This window comes from Coregonus lavaretus, assembly GCF_964263955.1.
Source record: "Coregonus lavaretus genome assembly, chromosome: 9".
NCBI classification, from domain to species: Eukaryota; Metazoa; Chordata; class Actinopteri; order Salmoniformes; family Salmonidae; genus Coregonus; species Coregonus lavaretus.
In genome coordinates, this window is record NC_139996.1 from 6,332,572 (window position 1) to 6,352,324 (window position 19,753).

The 19,753-nt window shown below is 44.7% G+C and overlaps 1 protein-coding gene across 1 annotated transcript in view; it reads right to left on the reverse strand.

Moving 5' to 3' along the window:
* Positions 1–919: 919 nt before the first annotated feature.
* Positions 920–19,753, reverse strand: part of LOC311134838 (HMG box-containing protein 1-like) — a gene marked incomplete at its 3' end in the record, with an annotated part of 53,429 nt that continues 34,595 nt past the window's right edge. Inside the window, exon 6 of the mRNA XM_084168617.1 lies at positions 920–1,071. Coding sequence (XP_084024743.1) covers positions 920–1,071 — 152 coding nt within the window. The remainder of the gene's footprint in view (positions 1,072–19,753) is intronic.

Genomic DNA, 19,753 nt, shown 5'->3' on the forward strand with positions numbered 1-19,753 from the left:
AAATATTGTGCATCTCTTCAAATTTTAATAGACAAAAAAATATTGTATTGGCATCCCAATAAGGGTTTATTTAAGAGCGCTGCAGGGGTCTATCAGTTTAATTTACTGTTGATGTTTGTCTATCATTGATTGGTGATATTGATTTGTGATTGATTGATTGATCTGGGGTTTTTTATGCCTGTTTCTGGAATTTTTAATAAACCTGCTTTATTGTTCTGAAACCCTGTGTCATCAAAGAGTCCTGCTTTATTGTTCTGAAACCCTGTGTCATCAAAGAGTCCTGATTTATAGTTCTGAAACCGTGTGTCATCAAAGAGTCCTGATTTATTGTTCTGAAACCCTGTGTCATCAAAGAGTCCTGCTTTATTGTTCTGAAACCCTGTGTCATCAAAGAGTCCTGCTTTATTGTTCTGAAACCCTGTGTCATCAAAGAGTCCTGCTTTATTGTTCTGAAACCCTGTGTCATCAAAGAGTCCTGCTTTATTGTTCTGAAACCCTGTGTCATCAAAGAGTACTGCTTTATTGTTCTGAAACCCTGTGTCATCAGAGTCCTGCTTTATTGTTCTGAAACCCTGTGTCATCAAAGAGTCCTGCTTTATTGTTCTGAAACCCTGTGTCATCAGAGTCCTGCTTTATTGTTCTGAAACCCTGTGTCATCAGAGTCCTGCTTTATTGTTCTGAAACCCTGTGTCATCAAAGAGTCCTACCAGCGCATGTCATTTTACTCTATGTATCTAATAAAGACTGGATTCATTGAGGGTTTTCAGCATCTGGTTAGTTAGTCTATCAGGAACACGAGTGGCTGGTATAAAGGAACCTGAGACCCGACTATAGTTACTGAGTGCATTGGTAGGACTTATAGGGAGGGGTGTCTCTGGGCTAAAGCCAACCCAGAAGAGGGCGACCCGCTTAAAGTGTGCTAAAGTTGAAACTCTGGCCAGGACAATCCTGAGAAGGCGCCGGGTTTATAAGGTTCGACTTCGGAGATCGCCCACTTCACCGTAAGGCCCTTACTGTCGAGTTTGAGGAACAGTCCCTGGCTGTAGACTAGCAGAGCGGCATCTATCAGACCTGTAGGGATTAGGGACAGGGAATAACCGAACTGCCATTGGGTAGGCAGGGTCGAGTTGAGTAGCTAATTCTGCAGGGGTGGTATTTTAGCTTTGACACTACTGTGCCGCTCGCACTGCATTGCGTCCAATCAGCAAGCTTCAATTCTTGATGGCTGACGCGCACGTTCATTCTATCTTGTGAATTGAAATAATCAGAAATAAAGTTGATTTTGGTTGGTTTCTGTGTAGCAGGTAGAACGTGACATTGAGTGACACGTACAGCGTAGCTGAAGTGTTAGGCTGGCTGTGTAAACACAACGTCTACGGTCTGTGTTTTGCGGGGATGAATATAATGTCATTGCCTTTCACTCTCTTGAATGGGGAAAGTTGTGCTTTTCTGTAAATAAATGTGACAAAATAAACGAGCCATCCAAGGTTTTTAGTAATAATAGTATATCTGTTTTATTGCTATTGCAATGATCTCAATAGGTCTACTCATCATCATACAGTAGTTTTCAACGTGGAGAGAAGAGATCTGGAGAACAGAGAACACTTATTTTTCCTTTTCCTCACCTCGTTCAGACAACATTATTATTATTATTATCGTTCTACATTATTATCAGACAGACACACCAGTCGAGAGGACGACAAAACTGAAGAACGAGAGCTCTATTCTCTCTTCTCCCTCCTCTCTCCTCTCTTCTCTCTTCTCTCTCCTCTCTCCTCTCTCCTCTCTCCTCTCTTCTCTCTGCTCTCTTCTCTCTCCTCTCTCCTCTCTGCTCCCTTCTCTCTTCTCTCTCCTCTCTCCTCTCTCCTCTCTGCTCCCTTCTCTCTCCTCTCTCCTCTCTGCTCTCTTCTCTCTCCTCTCTTCTCTCTCCTCTCCGCTCTCTGCTCTCTCCTCTCTCCTCTCTCCTCTCTCCTCTCTCCTCTCTCCTCTCTGCTCTCTTCTCTCTCCTCTCTCCTCTCTTCTCTCTCCTCTCTCCTCTCTCCTCTCTCCTCTCTTCTCTCTTCTCTCTCCTCTCTTCTCTCTCCTCTCTCCTCTCTGCTCTCTTCTCTCTCCTCTCTCCTCTCTCCTCTCTGCTCTCTCCTCTCTGCTCTCTCCTCTCTCCTCTCTCCTCTCTCTCTCTCTCTCCTCTCTGCTCTCTCCTCTCTTCTCTCTCCCCTCTCCTCTCTCTCTCTCTCCTCTCTCCTCTCTCCTCTCTCTCTCTCTCTCCTCTCTGCTCTCTCCTCTCTTCTCTCTCCCCTCTCCTCTCTCTCTCTCTCTCTCCTCTCTCCTCTCTGCTCTCTGCTCTCTCCTCTCTCCTCTCTGCTCTCTGCTCTCTTCTCTCTTCTCTCTCCTCTCTCCTCTCTCCTCTCTCCTCTCTGCTCTCTGCTCTCTGCTCTCTCCTCTCTCCTCTCTCCTCTCTCCTCTCTGTCTCCATGACTAGCCTGTGAGTAACAGTCCCCTCTCTAACCCCTCTAGAAAGTCATTTGACCCAGTCTAAGCCTCCATCAGTTTGGTTTCAGATTGACTGGCCTGGATGAGGAGAGGACGGAGTGCTCAGCTTTCAGCTTTCAGTCCAGTAATAACACGTCCTCCTCCCAAGAAAAGCCATCACTGACCACTTTGGGTCCACTTCGCCCGGACTGACCCTGGACCGACCCCGGACCGACCCCAATTGCTCCCAAAATAACAGTGATGGCTGGCCCTGACTGTTGGTTTGAATATGATAATAGCAGTGGTAAGAATAGTATAACAGGCAAGGGCCGGCAGGGCGCCAGTATAGTTCCATCGTCAGACCTGGGTTCAAATACTATTAAAAATGTTTTTTTTTTTATACTGTGTTTGATTTAGCCTGTCTGGAGTGCCAGGTGGTCGGGGTTTGCACTGTTGCAATTATTCAATTGGTTCAATTAAGCCAGGAAGGCTTTGCAGTGTAATATTCTGTCTACAACATGCTTCTTTGCAGTGTCATACTAAGGGAATGGTGAATTTCCTCAATGTACCCTCTGGTATGGTAATATGTTGTTGCTCAGGATGCTGTTTGAAAGCTTTTATTTAGTTTTTCTCCACTCTACTGATTAAGAGAACAAGCAAGAATGGGGATGTTCAATTATTACATACGTAGGACACGGGCGGGCACACACACACACATTATTATTAAATAAGTCAGGGCCTTATTAATCACACCCTCAGCCCAACATCTGACGTCATCTGAGCACAACGTATGTTGTTGAAACGCTGAACGCCTAACGAGAGACCTCGGTTTACTGTTTTTTGTAAAGTTGTGACAGTGTGATTTTATATACTTTTTTTGGGAACCCGCGGCTCATTTGGGCTCAGTTGCTGTGATAGCTGCTATCTGCTAGCTGCTAGCTGCTATCTGCTATCTGCTATCTGCTAGCTGCTATCTGCTATCTGCTATCTGCTAGCTGCTAGCTGCTATCTGCCTGCCTGATTCCATGTAAAAGAGAGAGACACGCGGAAACCCAGCTAGCCTAGCTGGTTCGGAAGTCTCAAATGGAGGTCGCTATTGAACATTTTCAACGCTGCAGGAGCTGTTTACTTTGCTTTATTCCGGGACAATGTGGACCGCCCAGACTTTCAATGTAGCAACTGTTTGCTTGCAGAGGACTACAGGGGAGAAGTTGCTACTCTTAGCAAACAAGTAGCGAACCTACACAAGCTACTGGGGAATCCACGCCCGCTTACTTTGTATTTTTCTTCTACCCCAGTAGCTGGACGCCGCTCTGGTCTGTCTCCCTCTCCGGTGGATTCTTCCTCGGGTTCAGATCCTCAGAGCTCCCACCTTCATCAAACTGTGACGCTGCCTGAGAGACCAGCCCATTCATCATCCACAATGGAAACTACAGCCGGCTCGGGTCCATTGGGCCCCACCACCTTTCGGTCCTCGAGGGGTCTTCTAAACCACTCGAGGCGAAAGAACGACTGGACCTCCTCGGCTATTTCACTAGCTGTCATCATCGGCAGCTCTATGTTGAGAAACATCTCGGCTCCCAGTCCAAAAACCCTGTGCTACCCAGGAGCACCTTAAGTACAGGACATTACAAGGCTGCTTCCGACCGTTTTACAACAGATTCTGGGAGCTGACGGTGTCGTAGTCCATGTGGGGTCAAACAACATCAGGAGAGCTAGCTCTGAACTTCTGAAAAGGGATTTTAAAGATCTGATTCTAGCACTGAAAGATTCCAAAAGGCGGCCAATCATTTCATGTCCGGTACCATCGTTGGGCCGCGGGTGTGAAAGATTCAGCAGGCTACTGGCATTACACACCTGGCTAAAAGATTACTGTAGCTTTGTTGGAAACACTTTTATAGATAACTTTGACACCTTCTGGAAACAGAAGATACTCTACAGGAATGACAGAGTCCATCCAAATCATCTTGACTCCTGGATTCTGTCCAAGCATTTCAAGGCTGCGTTGAGACAATTACATTTACATTTTAGTCATTTAGCAGACGCTCTTATCCAGAGCGACTTACATTACTTTATTTTTTTTATTTTTTTTCATACCCCCGTGGGAAACGAACCCACAACCCTGGCGTTGCAAACGCCATGCTCTACGAACTGAGCGACATCCCCTGCCGGCCATTCTCTCCCCTACCCTAGACGACGCTGGGCCAATTGTGCGCCGCCCCATGGGTCTCCCGGTCGCGGCCGGCTACGACAGAGCCTGGATTCGAACCAGGATCTCTAGTGGCACAGCTAGCACTGCGATGACTTATCAATGACCCAAGACAAGCTCAGTTAATCCCTACCATTGTGACACTGAGTTGTCATAATGCTGCATCAAATGTACATTATCGCAGGGGCGTTGGCAGACACAATGTAAGTAACTTAATTTATGTCCCCCTAACTGCCCTGAATACCTCTGCTGATCCTACAGCTATTGTACAGTGGGGGAAAAAAGTATTTAGTCAGCCACCAATTGTGCAAGTTCTCCCACTTAAAAAGATGAGAGAGGCCTGTAATTTTCATCATAGGTACACGTCAACTATGACAGACAAATTGAGAAAAATATATCCAGAAAATCAAATTGTAGGATTTTTAATGAATTTATTTGCAAATTATGGTGGAAAATAAGTATTTGGTCACCTACAAACAAGCAAGATTTCTGGCTCTCACAGACCTGTAACTTGTTCTTTAAGAGGCTCCTCTGTCCTCCACTCATTACCTGTATTAATGGCACCTGTTTGAACTTGTTATCAGTATAAAAGACACCTGTCCACAACCTCAAACAGTCACACTCCAAACTCCACTATGGCCAAGACCAAAGAGCTGTCAAAGGACACCAGAAACAAAATTGTAGACCTGCACCAGGCTGGGAAGACTGAATCTGCAATAGGTAAGCAGCTTGGTTTGAAGAAATCAACTGTGGGAGCAATTATTAGGAAATGGAAGACATACAAGACCACTGATAATCTCCCTCGATCTGGGGCTCCACGCAAGATCTCACCCCGTGGGGTCAAAATGATCACAAGAACGGTGAGCAAAAATCCCAGAACCACACGGGGGTACCTAGTGAATGACCTGCAGAGAGCTGGGACCAAAGTAACAAAGCCTACCATCCGTAACACACTAAGCCGCCAGGGACTAAAATCCTGCAGTGCCAGACGTGTCCCCCTGCTTAAGCCAGTACATGTCCAGGCCCATCTGAAGTTTGCTAGAGTGCATTTGGATGATCCAGAAGAGGATTGGGAGAATGTCATATGGTCAGATGAAACCAAAATAGAACTTTTTGGTAAAAACTCAACTCGTCGTGTTTGGAGGACAAAGAATGCTGAGTTGTATCCAAAGAACACCATACCTACTGTGAAGCATGGGGGTGGAAACATCATGCTTTGGGGCTGTTTTTCTGCAAAGGGACCAGGACGACTGATCCGTGTAAAGGAAAGAATGAATGGGGCCATGTATCGTGAGATTTTGAGTGAAAACCTCCTTCCATCAGCAAGGGCATTGAAGATGAAACGTGGCTGGGTCTTTCAGCATGACAATGATCCCAAATACACCGCCCGGGCAACGAAGGAGTGGCTTCGTAAGAAGCATTTCAAGGTCCTGGAGTGGCCTAGCCAGTCTCCAGATCTCAACCCCATGGAAAATCTTTGGAGGGAGTTGAAAGTCCATGTTGCCCAACGACAGCCCCAAAACATCACTGCTCTAGAGGAGTTCTGCATGGAGGAATGGGCCAAAATACCAGCAACAGTGTGTGAAAACCTTGTGAATACTTACAGAAAACGTTTGACCTGTGTCATTGCCAACAAAGGGTATATAACAAAGTATTGAGAAACTTTTGTTATTGACCAAATACTTATTTTCCACCATAATTTGCAAATAAATTCATAAAAAATCCTACAATGTGATTTTCTGGAGAATTTTTTTTCTCATTTTGTCTGTCATAGTTGACGTGTACCTATGATGAAAATTACAGGCCTCTCTCATCTTTTTAAGTGGGAGAACTTGCACAATTGGTGGCTGACTAAATGCTTTTTTCCCCCACTGTATGCAGTAATCATGTGCCTATGAACCAGAGTTCCACTGTTAGCACTGGCGGTGTGCCCTGGTAGGAAGTCCACTGTATGCAGCTCACCGTGCGCTATCAGCTCCAATATACAGTGGGGAAAAAAAGTATTTAGTCAGCCACCAATTGTGCACGTTCTCCCACTTAAAAAGATGAGAGAGGCCTGTAATTTTCATCATAGGTACACGTCAACTATGACAGACAAAATGAGAAAAAAAAATCCAGAAAATCACATTGTAGGATTTTTAATGAATTTATTTGCAAATTATGGTGGAAAATAAGTATTTGGTCAATAACAAAAGTTTCTCAATACTTTGTTATATACCCTTTGTTGGCAATGACACAGGTCAAACGTTTTCTGTAAGTCTTCACAAGGTTTTCACACACTGTTTCTGGTATTTTGGCCCATTCCTCCATGCAGATCTCCTCTAGAGCAGTGATGTTTTGGGGCTGTCGCTGGGCAACACGGACTTTCAACTCCCTCCAAAGATTTTCTATGGGGTTGAGATCTGGAGACTGGCTAGGCCACTCCAGGACCTTGAAATGCTTCTTACGAAGCCACTCCTTCGTTGCCCGGGTGGTGTGTTTGGGATCATTGTCATGCTGAAGGACCCAGCCACGTTTCATCTTCAATGCCCTTGCTGATGGAAGGAGGTTTTCACTCAAAATCTCACGATACATGGCCCCATTCATTCTTTCCTTTACACGGATCAGTCGTCCTGGTCCCTTTGCCGAAAAACTGCCCCAAAGCATGATGTTTCCACCCCCATTCTTCACAGTAGGTATGGTGTTCTTTGGATGCAACTCAGCATTCTTTGTCCTCCAAACACGACGAGTTGAGTTTTTACCAAAAAGTTCTATTTTGGTTTCATCTGACCATATGACATTCTCCCAATCCTCTTCTGGATCATCCAAATGCACTCTAGCAAACTTCAGACGGGCCTGGACATGTACTGGCTTAAGCAGGGGGACACGTCTGCCACTGCAGGATTTGAGTCCCTGGCGGCGTAGTGTGTTACTGATGGTAGGCTTTGTTACTTTGGTCCCAGCTCTCTGCAGGTCATTCACTAGGTCCCCCCGTGTGGTTCTGGGATTTTTGCTCACCGTTCTTGTGATCATTTTGACCCCACGGGGTGAGATCTTGCGTGGAGTCCCAGATCGAGTGAGATTATCAGTGGTCTTGTATGTCTTCCATTTCCTAATAATTGCTCCCGCAGTTGATTTCTTCAAACCAAGATGCTTACCTATTTCAGATTCAGTCTTCCCAGCCTGGTGCAGGTCTACAATTTTGTTTCTGGTGTCCTTTGACAGCTCTTTGGTCTTGGCCATAGTGGAGTTTGGAGTGTGACTGTTTGAGGTTGTGGACAGGTGTCTTTTATACTGATAACAAGTTCAAACAGGTGCCATTAATACAGGTAACGAGTGGAGGACAGAGGAGCCTCTTAAAGAAGAAGTTACAGGTCTGTGAGAGCCAGAAATCTTGCTTGTTTGTAGGTGACCAAATACTTATTTTCCACCATCATTTGAAAATAAATTCATAAAAAATCCTACAATGTGATTTTCTGGATTTTATTTCCTCAATTTGTCTGTCATAGTTGACATGTACCTATGATGAAAATTACAGGCCTCTCTCATCTTTTTAAGTGGGAGAACTTGCACAATTGGTGGCTGACTAAATACTTTTTTCCCCCACTGTAAATAACATGAGCAAGTCTACTTCTGATAAGCTTCCCAGTAAAGTATTAAAAACAATCAAATCAAATCAAATGTTATTTGTCACATGCACCGAATACAACAGGTGTAGACCTTACCATGAAATGCTTACTTACAAGCCCTTAACCAACAATGCAGTTCAAGAAAGAGTTAAGAAAATATTTCTAAATAAACTAAGGTAAAAAATGATAAAAAGTAACACAATAAAATAACAATAACGAGGCTATATACAGGGGGTACCGGTACCGAGTCAATGTGAGGGGGCACAGGTTAGTCGAGGTAATTTATACATGTAGGTAGTGGTAAAGTGACTATGCATTGATAATAAACAGCGAGTAACAGCAGTGTAAAAACAAATGGAGGGGGAGAGGGGGGGTGTCAATGTAAATAGTCCGGTTAGCCATTTTATTAATTGTTCAGCAGACTTATGGCTTGGGGTTAGAAGCTGTTAAGGAGCCTTTTGGTCCTAGATTTGGCACTCCGGTTCCGCTTGCCGTGCAGTAGCAGAGAGAACAGTCTATGACTTGGGTGACTGGAGTCTTTGACAATTTTTTGGGCGTTCCTCTGACACCGCCCAGTACATGGGACCACCCATACACAAAAATGTATGCACGCATGACTGTAAGTCGCTTTGGATAAAAGCGTCTGCTAAATGGCATATTATTATTATTATTACATATGTCCTGGATGGCAGGAAGCTTGGCCCCAGTGATGTACTGGGTCATACGTACTACCCTCTGTAGCGCCTTACGGTCAGATGCCAAGCAGTTGCTATACCAGGCGGTGATACAACCGGTCCGGATGCTCTCGATGGTGCAGTTGTAGAACTTTTTGAGGATCTGAGGACCCATGCCAAATCTTTTCAGTCTCTCCAGCATTCACCTGTAATGTTTTTCCAACAGTCTTGAAGGAGTTCCCACATATGCTGAGCACTTGTTGGCTGCTTTTCCTTCACTCTCCGTCCGACTCATCCCAAACCATCTCAATTGGGTTGAGGTCGGGGGATTGTGGAGGCCAGGTCATCTGATGCAGCACTTCATCACTCTACTTCTGGGTAAAATAGCCCTTACACAGCCTGGAGGTGTGTTGGGTCATTGTCCTGTTGAAAAACAAATGATAGTCCCATTAAGCCCAAACCAGATGGGATGGCGTATTGCTGCAGAATGCTGTGGTAGCCATGCTGGTTAAGTGTGCCTTGAATTCTAAATAATTCACAGACAGTGTCACCAGCAAAGCACCCCCACAATATAACACCTCCTCCTCCATGCTTTACGGTGGGAAATACACATGCAGAGATCCTCCGTTCACCCACAGTGCGTCTCACAAAGACACGGCGGTTGGAACCAAAAATCTTAAATTTGGATTCCAGACCAAAGGAAACATTTCCACCGGTCTAATGTCCATTGTTCGTGTTTCTTGGCCCAAGCAGGTCTTATTATTGGTGTCCTTTAGTAGTTGTTTCTTTGCAGCAATGCGACCATGAAGGCCTGATTCACACAGTCCCCTCTGAACAGTTGATGTTGAGATGTGTCTGTGACTTGAACTCTGTGAAGCATTTATTTGGGCTGCAATTTCTGAAGCTGGTAACTCTAACAAACTTATCCTCTGCTGCAGAGGTAACTCTGGGTCTTCCATTCCTGTGGCGGTCCTCATGAGAGCCAGTTTCATCGTAGCACATTATGGTTTTTGCGACTGCACTTGAAGAAACTTTCAAAGTTCTTTACATTTTCCCCTTATTGACTGACCTTCATGTCTTAAAGTAATGATGGACTGTCGTTTCTCTTTGCTTATTTGAGTTGTTCTTGCCATAATATGGACTTGGTCTTTTACCAAATAGGGCTATCTTCTGTATAGCCCCCTACCTTGTCACAACACAACTGATTGGCTCAAACGCATTAAGAAGGAAAGAAATTCCACAAATTAACTTTTAACAAGGCACACCTGTTAATTGAAATGCATTCCAGGTGACTACCTCATGAAGCTGGTTGAGAGAATGCCAAGAGTGTGCAAAGCTGTCATCAAGGCAAAGGGTGGCTACTTTGAATAATCTTTTTTGGTTACTACATGATTCCATATGTGTTATTTCATAGTTTTGATGTCTTCACTATTGTTCTATAATGTAAAAAATAGTACAAATAAAGAAAAACCCTTAAATGAGTAGGTGTGTCCAAACTTTTGACTGGTAGTGTATATTTGCATGTATTTTTTATTTATTATATTTTCCTTCTTTATTATTTTCCCCCTAACCCTACCACCCCTCCCCTAATTGGAGTAAACTAATGGACAACAATACTTAGGCTTCTACTTCCATCTTATACGTACTCTATACATTTTACGGTCAGAGTATATTTTACATTAGTTACCTTTTTTGTTTGTTTTCAGTCCTAACCTTCAGCTACCCTCAACCCCTCCCATCTCTGAAGACCATTCAGTTTGAATTTATAATTGCCATATATTTTTCCACTGTGCTGTGATGTTTCACAAAAGTTCTGAACCTTTCTATTCTCATAGTTTCTACAGATTGTAAATTAAAGATAAGCATTTTTGCTAAGAGTATTATTATAGTATTGATCGACTGACTGTGACTTTTTAAATCACCCTGCAGTGCTATTTGCAGAGTTAGCTCCATGTAAGTGATGCAATTCTTCCATTCTCCATTCCTGAACCAACGATCAAAAACAAGCTACATATGGGCAGTACCAAAACAAGTGATCTAATGATTCTGTCTCTTTGCAGCAAAATCTACAGAGCTGGGATGGTTGTATCCCCCATATATATATATATATATATATATATATATATATATATATATATATATATATATATATATATATACATATACATATAACATTCTATTGGTTGCAAGAATTTTGTATAATGGAATCGGTACATCAAAAATCTCTTCCCAACTATTTTGCAATCTGTATGGTTGTAGCGGGTGATGTTGGACGGAATCAGGCGCAGGAGAGGAAATCACGGAATAAATGGTTTATTCAAATAAACAGAGGTACGCAGCAATGTGTAATACACACCAGTGCAGTAAAACGGCGCACTGGGGAAAACAAGGCAGACGGGTGAATATCCCGGCGATACACAATACAAATCTAGCTCCACCGAGCTACATATCCTCTACAATGAACAATCACACACAAAGACAAGGGGGCAGAGGGAACACTTATACAGGTACTGATGAGGGGATATGAACCAGGTGTCTGTAATAAACAAGACATAACAAATGGAATGATGAGATGAGGAGCGGCAGTGGCTAGAAGGCCGGTGACGACGAACGCCGAAGCCTGCCCAAACAAGGAGAGGAGGCAGCCTCGGAGGAAGTCGTGACAATGGTGCAGCTGTCAATGTTTTGGTCCTTAAATTAAACTGTTAAACTTTTTTAATTATCACATTTTTCTTTAACCAATTTTTGTCTATAATGGAGGGCCGACAGACAAGTTCCTTACCTTCTCCCTCTTCCACTTGCCTCCTCCATTTTTGCGGTAATGCTGCAATCAGTTGGTTGTAATTTTAGATAAAGCAGACATTTCCATATACTGTATTTTTGTTAACTGCATGTGTGACATAACTCCAGCAGTCCTATTTATTATAAAATGTACAAAGGTTATACAGTTGTTTTTATTTTTCTTCAAAAAATAATGTTTTCTTTTGATCAATTAGTATATTTGAGTTTAACCATAATATTTGTTGTAATATTTGTTCTGTCTTTTCTGGTGGATTAAACTGAAATTACAACCAGCTTTCTCTAGCTTGTTTTAAAAATAGCAATATTTTCGAGATGATTTCATTGTCAAATAACTGAAAGTGAGAGGATGTAATCTGAATAAAGGGAAAAAGACCATTCTAGAACACAGCATAAGCCATTCTTACTAATCTGCTAGAGAACCAGTTTGGATTTAAGTATAGTTTTTGTATGACTGAAGCCTTTAGTGAGAGGTCCAATGCTTTAATATTTAATCATTTCTGCCCACGAATTCATATTCTATAAATATATAAATAGGCCCGTTTAATTTGGTCTGGCTTGCCGTTCCAAATAAAGTTGAATCTTTTTTGCTCATATAATTAAAAAAACAAGTTGTTAGGTGTAGGCAGGGCCATAAGTAAATAGGTAAACTGGGATATGACTTAACATAACTTTAACCCATTGTACAAGTAAAATATTGAGGTCAATTCCGGTCACATAACGTTGAGTCTGACAAGTTTCTGTCAGTGACACCCTGACCTCACCCTGCCCTCACACTTGGCCTCCGCCTGCCCTCACCCTGGTCTCACCCTGGCCTCACCCCGGACTCACTCTGGCCTCACCCTGCCCTCACCCTAGCCTCACCCTGCCCTCACCCTGGACTCACCCTGGCCTCACCCTGGACTCACCCTAGCCTCACCCTGCCCTCACCCTGTCTTCAACCTGGCCTTCACCCTGGCCCTCACCCTAGCCTCACCCTGCCTTCACCCTGCCTTCACCCAGCCCTCATCCAGCCCTGATGTATTTACTTGTTGTTGTTATGTCTGGACATAAGTTGCAGGCTGTGCAGTGAGAAGGTGAATGAAGGGTCAAGTCAGGTGTCAGGTGCCAGCTGCCAGGTGTCAGGTGTCAGGTGCCAAGTGTCAGGTGTCAGGTGTCAGGTGTCAGGTGCCAGGTCCCAGGTGCCAGGTGCCAGGTGACAGGTGCCAGGTGACAGGTGTCAGGTGTTAGGCATCAGGTGCCAGGTGCCAGGTGCCAGGTGTCAGGTGTCAGGTGTTAGGCATCAGGTGCCAGGTGACAGGTGTCAGGTGTTAGGCATCAGGTGCCAGGTGCCAGGTGCCAGGTGCCAGGTGCCAGGTGCCAGGTGCCAGGTGCCAGGTGCCAGGTGCCAGGTGCCAGGTTACAGGTGCCAGGTGTCCGGTGCCAGGTTGCAGGTTGCAGGTGTCAGGTGCCAGGTGTCAGGTGACAGGTGCCAGGTGCCAGGTGCCAGGTGTCAGGTTACAGGTTTCAGGTGTCAGGTGCCAGGTGCCAGGTGCCAGGTTGCAGGTTGCAGGTTGCAGGTGTCAGGTGCCAGGTGTCAGGTGACAGGTGCCAGGTGCCAGGTGCCAGGTGTCAGGTGCCAGGTGCCAGGTGCCAGGTGCCAGGTGCCAGGTGCCAGGTGCCAGGTGCCAGGTGCCAGGTTTCAGGTGCTAGGTGTGTTTACTGCATTGATTCGCTTATCATGTTTCTGTGATATGGAGGTCATGAGGAAATCACTACAGTGATTAAATCATCTCCACCCTCTAAATTACAGTGCCTTCGGAAAGTATTCAGACCCTTGACTTTTTCAACATTTTGTTAAGTTACAGCCTTACTCTAAAATTGATTAAATCGTTTTTTTCCCCTCATCAATCTACACATAATACCCCATAATGACTAAGCAAAAACAGGTTTGTATACATTTTTGCAAATTTATATAATAAAACAATAGGAAATATCACATTTACATAAGTATTCAGACCCTTTACTCAGTCCTTTGTTGAAGCACATTTGGCAGCGATTACAGCCTCGGGTCTTCTTAGATATGACGCTACAAGCTTGGCACACCTGCAGATCATCTCAAGCTCTGTCAGGTTGGATGGGGAACGTCGCTGCATAGCTATTTTCAGTTCTCTCCAGAGATGTTCGATCAGGTTCAAGTCCGGGCTCTGGCTGGACCACTCAAGGACTCCTGCGTTGTCTTGGCTGTGTGCTTAGGGTTGTTGTCCTGTAGGAAGATGAACCTTCACCCCAGTCTGAGGTCCTGAGCGCTCTGGAGCAGGTTTTCATCAAGGATCTCTCTGTACTTTGCTCCGTTCATCTTTGCCTCGATCCTGACTAGTCTCCCAGTCTCTGCCACTGAAAAACATCCTCACAGCATGATGCTGCCACCACCACGCTTCACCGTAGGGATGGTGCCAGGTTTCCTCCAGACGTGACACTTGGAATTCAGGCCAAAGAGTTCAATCTTGGTTTCATCAGACCAAAGAATCTTGTTTCTCATGGTCTGAGTCCTTTAGGTGCCTTTTGGCAAACTCCAAGCGGGCAGTCATGAGCCTTTTACTGTTCTTGGGACCTTGGTACCCTTCCCCAGATCTGTGCCTCGACACAATCCTGTCTCAGAGCTCTACAGACAATTCCTTCGACCTCATGGTTTGGTTTTTGTGTTGACATGCACTGTCAACAGTGGGACCTTATACTGTGTGGGGAAAAAGTATTTAGTCAGCCACCAATTGTGCATGTTCTCCCACTTAAAAAGATGAGAGAGGCCTGTAATTCCATCATAGGTACACGTCAACTATGACAGACAAATTGAGGGAAAAAAATCCAGAAAATCACATTGTAGGATTTTTTATGAATTTATTTGCAAATTATGGTGGAAAATAAGTATTTGGTCACCTACAAACAAGCAAGATTTCTGGCTCTCACAGACCTGTAACTTCTTCTTTAAGAGGCTCCTCTGTCCTCCACTCGTTACCTGTATTAATGGCACCTGTTTGAACTTGTTATCAGTATAAAAGACACCTGTCCACAACCTCAAACAGTCACACTCCAAACTCCACTATGGCCAAGACCAAAGAGCTGTCAAAGGACACCAGAAACAAAATTGTAGACCTGCACCAGGCTGGGAAGACTGAATCTGCAATAGGTAAGCAGATTGGTTTGAAGAAATCAACTGTGGGAGCAATTATTAGGAAATGGAAGACATACAAGACCACTGATAATCTCCCTCGATCTGGGGCTCCACGCAAGATCTCACCCCGTGGGGTCAAAATGATCACAAGAACGGTGAACAAAAATCCCAGAACCACACGGGGGGACCTAGTGAATGACCTGCAGAGAGATGGGACCAAAGTAACAAAGCCTACCATCAGTAACACACTACGCCGCCAGGGACTCAAATCCTGCAGTGCAAGACGTGTCCCCCTGCTTAAGCCAGTACATGTCCAGGCCCATCTGAAGTTTGCTAGAGTGCATTTGGATGATCCAGAAGAGGATTGGGAGAATGTCATATGGTCAGATGAAACCAAAATAGAACTTTTTGGTAAAAATTCAACTCGTCGTGTTTGGAGGACAAAGAATGCTGAGTTGCATCCAAAGAACACCATACCTACTGTGGAAACATCATGCTTTGGGGCTGTTTTTCTGCAAAGGGACCAGGACGACTGATCCGTGTAAAGGAAAGAATGAATGGGGCCATGTATCGTGAGATTTTGAGTGAAAACCTCCTTCCATCAGCAAAGGCATTGAAGATGAAACGTGGCTGGGTCTTTCAGCATGACAATGATCCCAAACACACCGCCCGGGCAACGAAGGAGTGGCTTCGTAAGAAGCATTTCAAGGTCCTGGAGTGGCCTAGCCAGTCTCCCCCATAGAAAATCTTTGGAGGGAGTTGAAAGTCTGTGTTGCCCAGCGACAGCCCCAAAACATCACTGCTCTAGAGGAGATCTACATGGAGGAATGGGCCAAAATACCAGCAACAGTGTGTGAAAACCTTGTGAAGACTTACAGAAAACGTTTGACCTGTGTCATTGCCAACAAAGGGTATATAACAAAGTATTGAGAAACTTTTGTTATTGACCAAATACTTATTTTCCACCATAATTTGCAAATAAATTCATTAAAAATCCTACAATGTGATTTTCTGGAAAAAAAAATCTCATTTTGTCTGTCATAGTTGACGTGTACCTATGATGAAAATTGCAGGCCTCTCTCATCTTTTTAAGTGGGAGAACTTGCACAATTGGTGGCTGACTAAATACTTTTTTTCCCCACTGTATAGACAGGTGTGTGCCTTTCCAAATCATGTCCAATCAATTGAATTTACAACAGGTGGACTCCAATCAAGTATAAACATCTCAAGGCTGATCAATGGAAACAGGATGCACCTGAGCTCAATTTCAAGTCTCATAGCAAAGGGTCTGAATAATTATGTAAATAAGGTATTTCTGTTTTTAATTTTGTATACATTTGCTAAAATTTCTAAAAACCTGTTTTCACTTTGTCATTGTGGGGTATTGTGTGTAGATTTCTGAGAATTTCTTTTTTTTAAATCCATTTTAGAATAAGGCTGTAACGTAACAAAATGTGGAAAACGTCAAGGGGTCTGAATACTTTCCAAAGGCACTTTATCTCCACACTGTTCATCGCTCATGGAACAAATATCAAGGTTTTTCCCCGGTTAATTACCACCACAGGCAGGCAGGCAGCCACAGGTCTCTAGGTATTCCCTTTACTAAACTATATATTTATACTATTATACTCTTCCCTTTACTATAGTCTCTGTAGTTCATGTATGTCTGAACGTATCTGAAACTGTGTTTGTTTCCCTTCTTAGACAGAGCCTTCCTCCCTGTGGACCCTAGTCCACAAATACATGCAGGTGTGAACTACAATAGCTAGCAGCCATCCAGGTGTCATGTCACCTTTACGTAAAGTTATGTAAGCATTCTAGGTGTTAATTAACCGCTGCTTTAACATTTTTAGAAGGTTGCCATGGCAGCTTTCTCTCTATCTTCCTTGTTTTCTACCCCTCTTTCTCATTTTCTGTGTAACACTATTTTGCTCTGTCAATCCCCCTGTTTCTGTCTGTCAATCCCCCCTGTTTCTGTCTGTCAACCTCCCCTGTTTCTGTCTGTCAAATCCCACGTTTCTGTCTGTCAACCCCCCCTGTTTCTGTCTGTCAAATCCCCCCTGTTTCTGTCTGTCAATCCCCCCTGTTTCTGTCTGTCAATCGCCCCTGTTTCTGTCTGTCAATCCCCCCTGTTTCTGTCTGTCAAATCCCCCCTGTTTCTGTCTGTCAAATCCCACATTTCTGTCTGTCAAATTCCCTGTTTCTGTCTGTCAACCCCCCCTGTTTCTGTCTGTCAATCCCCCCTGTTTCTGTCTGTCAATCCCCCCTGTTTCTGTCTGTCAAATCCCCCCTGTTTCTGTCTGTCAACCCCCCCTGTTTCTGTCTGTCAATCCCCCCTGTTTCTGTCTGTCAATCCCCCCTGTTTCTGTCTGTCAATCCCCCCTGTTTCTGTCTGTCAATCCCCCCTGTTTCTGTCTGTAATCCCCCCTGTTTCTGTCTGTCATCCCCCCTGTTTCTGTCTGTCAAATCCCCCCTGTTTCTGTCTGTCAATCCCCCCTGTTTCTGTCTGTCAACCCCCCCTGTTTCTGTCTGTCAATCCCCCCTGTTTCTGTCTGTCAATCCCCCCTGTTTCTGTCTGTCAACCCCCCCTGTTTCTGTCTGTCAATCCCCCCTGTTTCTGTCTGTCAATCCCCCCTGTTTCTGTCTGTCATCCCCCCTGTTTCTGTCTGTCAACCTCCCCTGTTTCTGTCTGTCAAATCCCACGTTTCTGTCTGTCAACCCCCCCTGTTTCTGTCTGTCAAATCCCCCCTGTTTCTGTCTGTCAATCCCCCCTGTTTCTGTCTGTCAATCCCCCCTGTTTCTGTCTGTCAATCCCCCCTGTTTCTGTCTGTCAAATCCCCCCTGTTTCTGTCTGTCAAATCCCCCCTGTTTCTGTCTGTCAAATCCCCCCTGTTTCTGTCTGTCAAATCCCACATTTCTGTCTGTCAAATTCCCTGTTTCTATCTGTCAACCCCCCCTGTTTCTGTCTGTCAATCCCCCCTGTTTCTGTCTGTCAATCCCCCCCTGTTTCTGTCTGTCAAATCCCCCCTGTTTCTGTCTGTCAACCCCCCCTGTTTCTGTCTGTCAACCCCCCCTGTTTCTGTCTGTCAATCCCCCCTGTTTCTGTCTGTCAATCCCCCCTGTTTCTGTCTGTCAATCCCCCCTGTTTCTGTCTGTCTCTCTCCCCTGTTTCTGTCTGTCAATCCCCCCTGTTTCTGTCTGTCAATCCCCCCTGTTTCTGTCTGTCAATCCCCCCTGTTTCTGTCTGTCAACCCCCACTGTTTCTGTCTGTCAATCCCCCCTGTTTCTGTCTGTCAATCCCCCCTGTTTCTGTCTGTCAATCCCCCCTGTTTCTGTCTGTCAATTCCCCCTGTTTCTGTCTGTCAATCCCCCCTGTTTCTGTGTGTCAATCCCCCTGTTTCTGTCTGTCTCTCTCCCCCTCTCCTTCTCATTCTATTCCTCAGTATGAGTGAAAAGTAGTGCACTATATATGGTGAAAAGTAGTGCACTCTATATGGTGAAAAGTAGTGCACTATATAGTATACTGTAGGGAATAGGGTGCCATTTGAGATAACCCTTTAGAGCTGAGCTACCATAGTACCTTCTCATTGCAGTGGCCTGCCTGTGTCAGTCTGTTTGGGTGGTCCTGACTGCAGAGCGTCAGCCCCATCCATCACACAGCAGATCATGCTGCAGAATCAGCCCAGTGGGCCATGGCCTGCAGGTGGCAGCAGCTGCAGTGCCGCAGCCCCAAATGTGGACAGTGCCCATTTTAGGACATCCTCAGCCCCCACGCTTTACCCCTCCTTGAGTCAATCGTCATGTGTACCACTTAGCAGACACGTATCCTACATGACTTACAGTACAGTGATTGCATGTATTTAGTATGTTTTTGACAATTGACTCAAGAAGGGGTGAGACGTGAGGCTGAGTGTGTCCTAAAATGTACACCATACAGGAGGACAGCATCTCAGTCAGCGCTCATCCATCTTGACTTGTTCTGTCCACTTCAATCTGCAGTAGTCCAACAGAACGGTCGGGAATCTAAACTGACTGGTATTTTCTGTTTCACGCCTGCTGATGTCAAAGCAGCCTGATTCAGTTGAGTTTGATATCCTGGTTCTGTTATTTACAGACCTGTCAATCACTACTCACTCAATACGAGTGTCCTTGAGTATCAGTGACAGAATTGCAGGATTGTGCAGGCTTGGCCCTAATTCATGTGCTCTCTGACACCTGGAGTTAGAAGGCAGAGGAAAATGCCAAAGGACTAGTCAGCCCTTCCCCTCTCTGAGAGGCCAACATGTTTCTCCCTGTTACAGTATTCAGAGGACTGACTATTTGAATGTGATAGAATAATACCATATTATCCATGTCTGGAATCTATCTGAAATGTGTTCACTGAGGATAAAGCTGGTGCTATCTACATGGATGTATGATCTGTGTGGTTACTTGTATCTGCACAGGGTGAACTCTGAATTACTATATGCAAAAAGGTTGTATGGTCCGCTCAGGAATTATGTCTGATTTACACTGGTCTCATCCCCCACACAAACATTTAAATGCTGTGACACCCCGTGGAGATTGGGCCTTGGTGGTCAGGCTACACTGTAAACTTGGTATCGTTTGATTGGTCAACGGGGGGTTGGTCTTGGGTTGAAAGGTCACACCTTCAGATGCTATAAATGGAATGAAATGCCTTTGATCTCTCTCTTATCCTGTATCCAGTCTATGAAGGAAGGTTGTATGATCTCTCTTATCCTGTATCCAGTCTATGGAGGAAGGTTGTATGATCTCTCTTATCCTGTATCCAGTCCATGGAGGAAGATTGTATGATCTCTCTTATCCTGTATCCAGTCCATGG